Below are 13,409 nucleotides of genomic sequence, written 5' to 3'. Positions count from 1 at the left end.
GAGGAAGAGGGAATGAAGTACACAGAACCCGAGACAGGGAACAGACTGTAAGTACCTGGTATGGGGGCAAAGACAGCCCCTGGCCTGGGAAGCAAGGAAGGCAGACAGAGCCCCTACCATGGATGGGAATGGAGGACACAAGGGGGTGATGGGAACAGTGGAGCCACTCATATGGGAGTTGAGAAGGGGGGATCCTGCTCATAGGAGGAGGGGGACACAGAATCCCTAGCAGGAGGAAATTTGGGGCCAGTTGCAGGGAATTCCTGAAAAAGAGGGGGATGGGAGAGTGGCACACAGGGAGCTTGTGTGGGGGTGCAGGAAACGGAGGAATTCAAAGAACCCCTGGTGTGTGCAATAAGCTTGTCCTACACCAACTACAAAGTATACAACCACCTAGTTAGATTCCTAAAACATTTCTTCATCATCAGCTCCAGCACAAGGGTAATTGATGGGCCCTGGGAGTAGTCTGAAACATCAAGATCACTTTTTGTTGCTATTCAGTCCTGAGTACTGATGAAAAAAGGATATGAATAAAAGCAAGTGCTGGAGGAAAAAAAAATAATATGAAAAAGGAATTATTTAAAATATTATAGTAACTAACCAGAAACTGCCTGTGAAGAAAAATCACAGCAGGTGATGCCAAGATCATGTGCTTTTTCATTGTACAAGAACCTCATTTTATCATCCCAAATGGTTAAATCTCCACATGACGATCCAGTGACAATGAGATTTCCATTAGGAGAAAATGCACATGCCACCAAGGAACCATCCTTAACACTCCCAGATCTGAAAAGCAAGAGAATAAAAGACTGAGGTTAGAGAACGTAATACTCCGAAATTTTGATCTCTACTGCAGTATGATACAGAAAAATGGTGAAAAACTGAACTGATTCTAAACATGGCGCTTAAAAAGCATTATAAAAAGAACAGAAGATGACAAACTGTGCAAACAGATGTGAAATAAGCACATATATAAAATATGCAAAGGGATTTGCTCTCTGACCACAGAACAAGAATGGGAGATGCTACTCCAAGACAATATACTGATTCAATAATAAAATGAGCCCTGAGCTAAAGCCCACCCTCATGGATTTAACATTCCAAAGTGCAGAATATTGAGCAAATTACAACTAAGTCAAAGACAAACATGCAACCATCAAATATATATAAATAGAAAATCACATTTATAAACTATATAAGTTTCAATCTGTCTGATCTGGGTTTTATTCCCCCCAAAACTCAAGCATAGATCTATATTATATGTTGTTGTCTTAGAAAGTAGTACTTTCCAGTTTAGGAAATGAGGGCTATTTCTGAACAGAAATGCAAGAAGAAAATGCTGTCTGAAAGAACTGATTTCTATCTTTTCTAACCTTTTAACAAAGTCAGTTAGGATTTTTTTTTTAATTTATTTATTTTCAGGCTGAGATTTTGTATGCCAAGTTTTAGCCAGGAACAAATTTTTACAGCTTGCTTTAAAAAAACCTCTCTCCAACGAAATAGGAGTTTATAGTGTATATCCAGATTTGTTGTGCCGTCTTTCTAATGTCCGGCCACTGGCTGACATATAATTAATGGAGTGTCACATCCACTGGCTGCCTTCAGTGGGCATGCCTGATCCAAAGCCCAATGGAAAATCTCTTATTGGCTTCAGTGGTCTCTAGATCAAGCTCCAAGCAGGAAAATGGTGGATCACAAGCAACAATTCTACCCCATGAAACAAAATTCATTTTCTCCATGTATGCTATATGGTTTATTGTATTGTGGAGAAGTTGATGGTTTTCTTTTGTGGATAGTAGTTCTAATTTAATTTGTCAGAAGTGTCAAGAGTTAGCGGTCTCTTGTGGTTTTACAAAAATAAATTAATAAATGAAATGGAGCTTCCTTCTCTAAACACAGACCTAAGAGCTGCACTAAGCTAGCTAATCTTACCTGGAAGGAATACTTTCTTCATGTTACATCCTTAACCATAGCATCATGAATACTAACAGAAATACACTTTGTTTTCCCCTCTTTACACTTGCCATTCATTTTCCTCAATGCCAGCTAAAAGTGAGACACCCTTCCTTCATGCAGGCAAAATCTAGAGAACAGTTGTTTCTTTGCAAATGCTTATGTTTTTCTGAGGGATAGCAGTGTAGCCATCACAATAGATACAAATCAGTTACACAGCATTTAAAAGTAAAGCACAGCAGTATGTTGATAAATAAGACTATCAAATGGCTTAAGAAAACTGCATTTGGGCTTCAGATATGGAGGTTTAATAATAAAATAATGAATACTACTACTTTGCACTCTAATAGCATCTTCACAAGACTGTGAAGTTAAGTGTGCTGAAAACAAACTGAAAGATAATTCATTCACACAGACTTAATTAAGGTTTTTCTGATTCTCTTGCAGCAGCTAATGACATCTAAAACAGTGTGGGAGGGACATTCTTTTTTCTACTCTGCTTGAAACACTAGTAATGCCATCAAATGTTGCAGGAGAAACACAGGACCATAGACTTTGCATTTGGCAGGTAATTAAAGGAAGAAATTATTTTCAACTATTTTTCTATAATCTTTATTTCTTTGTAATTTTTAACAGTACATATTAGGCCCCATTTTTATAAAGCTGAGGTCTGAAATCGATGTGCATTTTTGTGCACTCAACTGTGCACGCCAATGCCCAATTTGAGAATGCAACTACATACACAAAGTAGCTGCAATAAAACTCACACAAAAAAGCACTTGGCCCTCCAGGCCTTAAAGTTAAATCCGTAAAGGCAAAGAAGTGCGGCTTTTGTTCTTTTTTGCTTCTTTATGATTTGTAAAAGCAGCCTACAAAGGAGTTTTCTGTTTGACTTTCAATTGTTCTGACTGCTTTTTACATTATAAATTCAGCCTGGAAAACACAGGAGAAAATACAATGGTGACATCACATATGCTAAGAGAATGAAAGTAATTGAGAGGGGAAAGGATTTTTAGTGATAATGTTTTAAACTGTTTTTGTTAACATCCACATAACTTCAATGACTAATGCTGTGAATAAAGTAAACTTTTATTAAAAATTCAACACTTTCATCCTTCAGAGCTAACAATAAACATGCTCTGAGACCTCTGTCTTATCCTCTGAGCAAAATCAGATTTGACATTCCTGATTTTTCTAAGTTGTAAGCAATTTAACCCTTGACACACTCACACACAAAACCCCACTCTTCAAGGTCTTTTATATGCATCATGAGAGGCAACAGGAAGCCCATCCATGCATGCAGTAACACAGCTACAAAACTTAAAAAGACAGGTTTTGCCTTCACAAGCTGCTATTCACTCATCTTGCCGTCCAGAAAAAGCAGAATGTTAATTAAATGTTCTCCCTTCTCTTCATAAACATTCCTAAAAATTTTGCTAAGCCTTCAGGCATTTTTAGTGCTAAAACAGGAAGAACTACACAGGATGATGAAGAAATGAAGCTTTTACTGCAATCCCTCTCCAAATTCAAATATTTTCCTGAAGTGCAGACTACAAGATTTGGCCCAGACAGTTGAATTATCAATATATATGGACAAATTGGATAAAGCCTAAAAAAAAAAATCTTTAAAAAAAAGTACATTTCACTGTAAACATGAATGAAAATGAAAATGAAAAAACCACCATTTTCCATCATTATTTTTGTAAATAATTATTCTCTGCTGAAAAGCAGGCCAAATCCTGTCCCCACATCTCTTGTTGACTTCTATGAGAGTTTTGGATATATACCTTATACAACCTGTAGTTAGGAGGGATAGCCATCCTTTGATGGCCAAAAATCTGGGGTTTCACCTCTGAGAAGGATTATAACTAAGGATAAGATTATGTCATGGGGGTCACAGATTCCATGACTTCCAGAGACCTCTGTGACATTTTCCACTTCAGCCCCAGAGCGGCGATGCTGGAGCTGTCAGCCAGCAGGGGCCCTCCGGAGTTCAGAGCCGCCGCAGGCAGCTAGGGGACCCTGCAGCTCTGAACTGTAGTGGTGGCGGGTGCTGGACCCCACACAGTGGGGCTCAGGCTCTCAGCCCCGCCAGTCAGCCCCATTTTGTCACAGTTATTTTTAGTAAAAGTCAGGGATAGGTCACAGGCTTCTCTGAATTTTTGTTTATTGCTCGTGACCTGTCCCTGACTTTTACTAAAAATAACCGTGACAAACTTTTAACCTTAATTATAACCTTTGAACCCTAGATAAAAAAACAACATTAATCCACAAAAAATAAATTGGAACACTATTCTATAAGCAAAAGATAGAGGGGAAAAAAGAGATTACTACTGGGCATTTTAAACATATTGCTTACAAAATAAACTTTTCCAGCTTCACTTGTGTAATAAACTGTAATACTATATATCATACCATTATACTATGTATGTTTAGAACTAGATTTTAATCTGAAGTGTGCAGGTACCATACAAAAGGGGGATACACAAGTATATACTTCCTAAAGCATATGCTGCTTTGCAATTAAAAAAAGTATGAAAAATGAATAAGAAACTAACTTATGACAATACACCAATGTATAAGATAAAGTAATTTTGATTTTTAAAAATAAATGTAAAATGTTGAATACCTCCTTAATCAAATCTGATGCAGCCCCAATTTGTAGTCTCAGTGCCCCTTACTCTCAGTTGCCATAAATCAATTCAACTGAAGGAGTATGTTCATGCAATAAATGACAACTCCTGATCTCAAAGGAATCAGGATTTGGCCCTAGAAGAGCAGGGCTGAAACAAAATTTTAAACAAACACTGCATAATCAATATGCTTTAATTTTTTATACTAACAAAATACTGCTATTGCATTTGAAATGTTGAGATTTTATCCATTTTAGTTCCTCTTCTCCCATACCTTTGGACCCAATTTTCTCTTTTCTGTCTTAAACAATGTGGTAGTAAAAATGCACTATCCATGTCTACAGTACAATTTCCACTATGGCTATACCACCAGTGGAGTAGCAATACTAATGAATTATATTTTTGCCAGTGTAAACAAGGCCTGAAGACTTGATCCTGAGAGGTGCTGGCAACTACAGTTCTCCATGAAGTCAGTAGGAGCTCAGCACCTCTGATGATCACGCCATAAGAATGTTATATTTCCAAAATGACTTCTTAGTTATTACCAGAAATACCTAGTACTTACCTGTACAATTTCAGTGACTGCACATTCCAAAGAACGATGCTACCATCAGCGGCACCAGAAACTAGATAAGTGGAGTCAGGGGAAAATCGGCAGACTCTTACAGGGCTGCCACGGGGCTGCTCCAGCACTGCTAGCATCTGACCATTATGAGTATTCCACAGCATTGTGGTACCATCTGTCGAACATGAAGCTAAAATGTGTCCTGAAGGAGAAAAGCAGCAGCAGTGGACAGCATAAGTGTGACCTTTTAATGGTGAGTAAGGAAGTTCAGTAAAGTTGTTCAAAGAATAGAGACGGATTGTTTTGTCCAGGGAGCAAGTAGCCAAGCAAGAAGACGAGAAGGCACAGTAGTTGACATCATCACTGTGGTCAGCTAAGGTGTGAATTAGTTTCACCATTTTATCTGCTTTAAACCAAGTTACCTGAAATTAAAAAAAGATAATAGTTAATGTATTTATCTTAGTTCTTCTACTTTAAAAATTACATACGGATTGTTTCCATTCAACTAGTTTCCTAACCAAAATAAATAAATAAATAGTCAATTTCAAGAGGCAGTTTATTTTCATTCAGTGTTCATTTTTGCCTCCACTAAAGCCAATAGTCACTGACTTCAACAGGAACATGATCAGGTCTTGTAAGTTAATTACAGGGTGAAAATTTAAGCTTGTATAGTAAAAACTACATTTTGAAATAAATACAACAGCTGAGCCTTTTTTTTAAAAGGAAAGGAAGGAAATTAGTTTGAGACTACCCCAAAATTAGCCTCAACCTGCTTAATTAAAGCACAAAGTGGTTTCACAGTTTACTTTGCTGACATTCATTTCACTAGGGCTGAATATACTACCAACTGGTTTAATAGGGCAAATGTAAAAGAAGCTGATCAATCTAATGATTTACACATACGGCATGTGGAGAAGAAACATTTTTTACTTTATGGGTTTGAGATACAAGTTTAAAATCAAGAGACCTCAATTAGGATCACCTCTGGAGTGGGTCTATTTATTTTCCGACACTACTTTAAATGAAAGAGTGGATTTAAATTTATTTTCCATCACAGGAGGGCAGGACAAATTGCACACTGTCTTAATATGATATTAAATCATTTTATCTAATTTGGAACTCAATCCAATTCCATATTACTTACATTCATTCCATAGATGTCTATCACAAAAAGTTGGCCACAAGAAGCCAAATATGGCTTTGTTGTACCAGTTAAACTATTGTTCCAATAAGATTGCATTTTATGTAATAGAGAGAAAAACTGACCTGACATCTTTTATCACAATAGTTTATCTTCTTGAATAAATTTATTACTATGATTTCCTTATTAATCTGCCAGAAAAAGAAAGTAACTGCAGGCTGTGTTGTGTTAACCTTTTGTAGTTTATTTTTTATTACTTGTATACCATAGTGTCTAGAGGCTCCAGTGAGCATTAGGGCCTCATTCTGCTAGGCAGTACATAAAGTAAAAGTCAGTCTCTATCCCAAGTAACTTACAAACTAACTTAAAGGGAAACAGTTTAAGGTCATGAATTTAATGGGCCCATTATGTATAGAAATAAATGGTTTTGAGGATATTAGGAGTTTGGTTTTTTTTGAGGATATTAGGGGTTTTTTTGTTTTTGTTTTTTTTGGTGTTTTAATATATTAGTTGACTGGGCTTCTTATGTTTATCTTATCTATATTAAAAAGTTTTCTTAGTTCACTGAAATAAATCATATTGTTGCCAAAGTTTTCAAAAGTGACTAGTGATTTTCAGCAACTCAGTTTTTCTGTGCCCAACTGGAGAGGCTTAAATGAGCCTGATTTGCAGTCACTGTTGAAAATCTTGGTGATATTAATACTGGTGAATTTTATAGATATTCTACCAGTTTCTGATCTCAAAAGTCACTGATGTTACAGCAGGATAAATGAGATCAGATTCAGGCCTCTTAGGTCCAGAACTTTTTTGCAGTAAAATGTGAATGAAACATTAAGGGAGTAATACAAAATACATGGTTATAAATTCATGCAGCCATCCACTCTTTTTATCCACCAATCACATGAGATGCCTCAACTCCTGTTAACATCAAGGAGTTGAAATTACTCAACATTTGCAGGATCAGGACCAATGTTGCAGCTATATCAATATCATATTACAAAGTGTTTTCTACCATACATCAGGCTCATCTTAGTGGTTGAAACAGGTTTTGGGTTTTTTTTGTTTGTTTTTTTAAAAAAACACTAGACTAACATGTCCTACTTGATTTCTCTGTACCACTTTTTTTTACTCTTTCAAAGGATCAGTTTTAAAATGATCACTGGCACAAGCTAATAAGGAAGCAGGTATCAAGCCACCTGTTGGAAATTGCTCTGATGCTTAGTTTAGAGAAAAACGTATTACTCCAGCAATAAAGCATATCTTGCAAGTCATATACCATTTATAAAAATATATCCCATTGAAAAATAGTACCAAAGTATTGGGGCTTTAAATCAGTGCACTTGCATCTCCTCAATAAAGTATACTGTATTGTTTGGATAATGTTATGTTTAGTGCTGTATGGCAAAAGAACCAGTCTGGATTTGGACTGAAACTTTGCAGATCTTCTTCTATTCTCCACATCTGTCCAAGACCATCCTCTTCTAATCAAGATACCTCTTTCCCTCCGCCTTATTATTTCTTCTTCAACAACCTGATCCCCTGAAATTCCAAATTCAGCCAAACTTTCAATGGATCCCTCAAATCATCCCTGATGATTCTTCTTCTAAGTCTCCTCTTCTAAACAGTTACACTGGTGCTACTAACAGCTGGAGTGAGAGCCGTCACTGGTCTGCACTAGTGTTTCTACCATCTAGACTAAGATTCTGCTCTCATGCTAGTGTAAATCAGAAGTAACGCCACTGGAGTAAAAAAATTACACCTTTGTAAAACTGCATCTCTGTGCTGCTAATAGGACTGGCTTGGAGAAAGAACGAAAGAAAGAAAGATGTTTGTGCCTCCCCTATTCAGGGGCCATAGAGACCAATTTGGGATCCAGGACAGGGTAGAGTAGCTTTGAGGACTACATTACTTGGGTTGAGCAGGGTCATCTGACAATAAGAACACCTCACCCACAGAACATCAGCTGACACCCAGGCCTGCTGAGGATAGGGAAGTGCAAAACCAAAGATAGCTTTATAGTTCTCTCAGAAGCTTCTTGTGCCGTGCATGTGCCCAACAGAGGGGATCCCTACGGCTGTTTTGTTGCCCCTTGGTTCTGGACTAAGCAGCTGAGAGGAACTCAGCTGTAACCATTAGTTTGGCATTTGTGTGTAAAGTGATGTTCAGAAATCCCCAATGCTCTAGGATATCCTGAGGTGAGAGCCATGAACTGAGAAAGCACTAGACGATGCAAAATCCCAACAGAAAATGCCAGACCAGCAAAAAAACCCACACCGTGGCCATTGGGGAATGTAAACAGAAACAGTGGGAATGATAAAGGCAGAAGAAATCGGTATGGAACAGGGTAAGGAGTAGACGTATTTTAGTAGCACTGAACATCCAAAGCAGCAGTTTGGGTCCGGTCCTTCCTGCACTGTTAACGCTAGAGGGATGCAGTAGGGGGCTGTCACGGGGACAAGCCGCCGCCGCCGCCGCTCTCAGCTCCGGCCCACAAGGCCCTTTCCAGCCCTGCGGCGCATGCGCGGCTTTTTGGGGGCGCGGCGCTGGGCCGCTAGCAGGCAGCTCCCAAAGGCCGTTGCCGGTGCTTCGGGGTGCTCTGCTTCTCGCGAGCGAGGCAGCCGGGGCACGGCCTGTCGCAAAGCCGAGCGGTTTCCGCAGGTGCTACGGGCCCACTTGAGGGAAGCACCGGCTCCGCCGCCGGGCAGCGCTCGGAGAGGGGAACCAGCAGGGGAGCCCGGCTGCAGAGCAGAGCAGCGCAGCCCCGCGCACGAGGTCCTGCCCCAGCTCGGGTCGCGGGACAGCAGCAGCCGCAAGGCCCCAGCGGGCGGAGGGCGGCCCCTGCGTTGGCCTCCAAGAGAGGACACCCCGCCGGCCCGGCTGTCAAGGTGCTGCGCGAGCAGCCGGCCAACGCCCGCAGGGGGAGGGGAAACGGCGGGGCACGAGGAACCCCCCCAGCCCCGCCCCCCGGTCGCGGGACCTCTCCCTCCCTCCCTCCTTCCGTCAGGACAGAGCGGGGCGCTACGGCCCCTCCCCCACCTGCCTCGGCAGCGCGACGACCCCGGTCCGGGTCTCCGACTCTCCCCTCCCCGATGCAGCTGCAGGTCACGTGACGGATTGGGGGCGGGACCCGGGAGAGGCCGTTCCCTCCTGACTCACCTGCGCCCACGTGACCTCGCCGCAGGCTAGGTGGGGCAGAGACGGAACCATTGCCGCCCGTGCGCCCCCCCACCCCCCCTTTGGGCGGAGTCCGGCTGCCAGGCCCCGGCTCGGCGGCTTGCACCACACGGCCGCGCCACCCACCCCCGGCTGCAATCATCGGGGCGGGGCGGGAAAGGCCGCCGGGGAGAAGGGCGGCTGGCGGGTGAGGTAACGGCGGTTCCTCGCCCAGCGGCAGCGGTTGCTGAGGGTGACGGGCCTCAGCTCCGGGCGAAGCGGCGGTGTGGCTGGCTTGTCTCAGGGCGGCCCAGTCACAGATTTAACCTCACCCCCCTTCTCTCGCTACTCAGCGGGGTCCAGCCCGGCTACGGCAACGGCAACACACACAGGAAACCCAGGCTGCACCTGAGGGCACGGTGCTACCGCAGAGCTGGTCAGCCCCTCGGCACCATAGCTAGCAGCCAGTCAGATGCCTTGCCTAGTGTAGGCCGGGCCATTTCACTGCCTAGTGCCTGTAGCAAGTCCCTTCGCTTGTTCGAAGTAGAAGAGCGGTTCTCACGCTTATTTGGTCCGCTGCCGCCCCCCTCCCCCGGTGGCTGAAGTCATTTATGCCCCCCCGCACCCCAAATACCACCACCCAGCTCTGAGTGGAGAGCAGCAGCTGCTGCCTGGGGGCCTAGCGCCGAAGGCAGCTCTGTGTCCGCTGCCACACAGACTTAAAGGTGGAAATATGACAAGTGATATTTTGTCAATGTCATTGTCCACAGCAGACTTAGTGCCCCCATTGACACCTTTACTCCCAGGCTGCTCCTGCTGTCGTCCTGGTGCTGACAGCTGGAGCCACGCTGCCTCCAGGTGAGGGCAAGGTCCCCCACATGGGGAAAAAGGGTACACTTTACCAGAGGCCCTGGGGGGAATGGTCCAGGCTGCAACCTCCCTGGGTATGTGTGTGTGGGAGGGTATCTGTGCTACAAGTTTGTATGGGGCCTGAAAAAATTATGCTTGGGCCCTGGGTGAGGGTAGGGTGGTGGAGAGAAGAGCCTAAATCCAAGCTGGCTCTTGGGGAGAGGAGAACTTGAGCTGCTTCCTGGTGAGGGATGAAGTGGTGGGGGGAGAGGAGGAGTGTCTGAGTGGGGCTGCTTCCTACTGAGGGATTGAGGATGGGGAAGGAGGGCTCCAGCTCTGTCTGTCCACTTTATCCCTGCCTCCCCCATGTTCACAATCCTTCTGCACAAGACAGCCGGGGCTGACAGTCAGAGCTCTTACTGCTTTGAAAAACTGGACCTTTTACAGCCTTTATGTATTTTACTAAGGGGGCTTGTAATCTTTTTTCACACATGTAGCCAGGTAGTGATCATTTGCACCTAGACAACTACTAATTTTTGGTTTAGTGATCAATTAATCTTTCTTCTTCAGAATGTTTTCACTCCTCCATGTTTTCTTCTCCTTTCTTACATTGTCTTCTTTCATTAGCTGCCATTTAGCTACTTTTGTAATAACTTAGATTAATATGATGTTTCCTCCAAGGATCTCCAAGGGCTTCACACAGCAAAGCATTAATGTTCTTTTTACAAATGGAGAGTTTGAGGCACAAAAGATGTTTAATATCACAGTGTGAATCAGTAGCATTACCGAGTGTCTTGATTAGCAATGTCCTGTTCCAATGATATAATTGTCATCTTTCACCATTAAGGGTACATTTAAATTGCATTTTAAAACTTGCAGCTGAGAGTCTCAGAGCCTAGGTCTACAGAGCTGGGCTTGTGAGGCTTATGCTATAGCACTAAAACTAGCTGTGTAGACATTCAAGCTTGGCCTAGAGCTTGGGCTCAGAAGTCCAGGGAAGGGGTGGGTTTCAGAGCTCAAGCTGCAATGTTTACACTGTTTTTAGCACTGAACTCTGAGTCTCACTGCCATAGGTTTTAAAACACAGCATAGATATACCCTTAGGAAGCTCTAGAAGGCTGTCATACACACACGTGTGCGCCTTTTTGGTATGTGTTTACACAGTGCTCAGCACAGTGGGGTCCTGGTGCATGACTGGGGATCCTAGCCGCAACTGCAATACAAATATCATACATGTACATACACTCAGAGAGTTCTATAAGTTGCTATTTTACCATTTTAAAAAAGATTTTTCTAACATTAATTCTCACTGTACATTCACTATAGTTTTGTTTCAGTTTTAACAGTCTGAGCAGCTAGTGGGTTACTCTCCCTCTTCTCCCACTCCTTTTTAAATAATTTTATTTGGCTGGACTCTGCTGCAAAGGATAGAGTGAGTCATCTTTAGTGCCATCATCTTTATGATAGTCAAAATGTTCCATACATCATGACACCAATTCTAATAGTCTTGGACACTTTTGATACATGCTACAGACTCATCCCGTTGGCCTGTGGCATTTCCACAGCTAACCAAATTTCATAAGATAAGTAATGTAAGAAGTGTCATTGTTTGAGAGAGCAATGCCGTAAGTGGAATATAATTTTTTGGTACTTATGTTACATCCGCTCATATTAGTGGATTTTTTTTTTAAAATACATCAATGATTTCCTTGATAGCATTCATTTGATGAATAGACTAAATGGAGTTGGGTAATCAAGCATTAAATAATGCCTCTATTCAGTGTATTTCATTAGTGTATATATCTCTTTAAAGCTTTACAGTGTTTTTCTTTACAACATTTAGTTAAGCGTCACACAACTTGTGTGAAATAGTTAAGTGTTATATAGAGGAGTAAAATGAAACAGAGGTTCAGTAACTTGTCTAAGGTCACCTAACAAGTTGTAGCATTAGAACAAGAACAGAACCCAAGCATGCTGGCTCAAATTCCCTGCTCCTTCCCTCCCTTCAGAGCACTTAACAGGACTGTGGGAAGAAAAAGCATGTTTTAAAAGAAACCGTATATTGCATGAATTCCACTTGGGGTAAATTATATTTAATGTGGAGGCAGTTATTCTACATCTGCCTAATGTGGACTAGCCTGCATTTCCTGGGAACCATGTGGTGCTAGACACTGTCAAACAGGATACCAGACTAGACAGACCAGAGGTGTGATTCAATATAGCAATTCATATGTTCCTAGTCTGCCTACCTAAAGTACATCCCCAGTTTCAACTGCAGAATTATTTCTTCTCTTTCTTTTCTAAAAACAGTCAAGTTGTATTGTTGGCAGGTTTCACCACAGAGATGGCTGCACTTTAAGTGCATCCCTGTTCTGTTTCCTGAACAACAGCCTGATAATGATTCTGCACTTTTCTCTGCTAGATGTTGTGAATTAATGTCATTGTTTTTCTTTTTTATTAATAAATTTACCGAGAGCACTATTTACACATCTTAGTAGTGAGGTTGAGTCATACACAAACATTGATAAGTCAAGTAGAACAAATCTTCTTATAAGCAGTTATATAGTAGAAATATGGTACTGATTTTTTGTGTGGATAAAGAACTAAATCCTGCTAAGTAACTTACTAAAACTGCTCCCCATTCAAATGTATTTTGGACACTGCTGCTGTCTCATTTTAGATATACTTGCTTATCCATTACAATATAGCTAACACCTTTAAAAGTTACCTAAAATAGATCGAAATGTCACAGCTTTAAAGACCACTGTCTTGGTACTTTTCAGGACTTGAAGTATGTGCTGCATTTTATTAGACACTATTGGGACTCTCCCTTTTGCAGGGGTAAAAGGCTCTTATTTCTAGCCCTGAGATATCAGACCTTAAACCTGTCACAGAAATAAGGACTGAATTGTGTGTGTCCCATGCTTTAGGCAAATTTTTGAGAAATACCGCATATAGGGAGGGAAGAGAAAAACATTTTTGTGGCTCATTGATTTCAAATGAACAGCATTGCTTTGCAGCTGCCCAGGGGTTTGGAAGTAGCAGCTATTCCAGTGAAGATGGATAATGTGTGGAATACCATTAGGTGATCAACAGAAGTTTGTGTAATAATAAA

General features: G+C 41.8%; 1 protein-coding gene across 4 annotated transcripts in view; it reads right to left on the bottom strand.

Annotated features, from left to right (window-relative positions):
- The window catches only part of WDSUB1 (WD repeat, sterile alpha motif and U-box domain containing 1), a 63,335-nt gene extending 53,540 nt beyond the window's left edge, over positions 1-9,795 (bottom strand). For 2 of the 4 annotated variants that reach the window (XM_067549408.1, XM_067549409.1), the window contains exons 1-3: positions 9,333-9,795; positions 5,152-5,573; positions 602-786 (exon numbers count right to left, since the gene is read on the bottom strand). In XM_067549408.1, the coding sequence (XP_067405509.1) occupies positions 602-786; positions 5,152-5,573; positions 9,333-9,608 (883 nt within the window). In that variant the 5' untranslated portion in view covers positions 9,609-9,795. Of the gene's footprint in view, positions 1-601; positions 787-5,151; positions 5,574-9,332 lie in introns of those variants that run through there. The other 2 variants (XM_067549410.1, XM_067549411.1) reach the window with 2 other exon arrangements.
- Positions 9,796-13,409: the final 3,614 nt, after the last annotated feature.

The sequence above is a fragment of the Emydura macquarii genome, unplaced genomic scaffold (assembly GCF_026122565.2).
Source record: "Emydura macquarii macquarii isolate MOO-44397 ecotype Brisbane River unplaced genomic scaffold, CSIRO-AGI_Emac_v2 contig_1253, whole genome shotgun sequence".
NCBI classification, from domain to species: Eukaryota; Metazoa; Chordata; order Testudines; family Chelidae; genus Emydura; species Emydura macquarii.
Note: the sequence above shows the minus strand (reverse complement) of the source record. Positions and strands in the feature narration are given on the sequence as shown.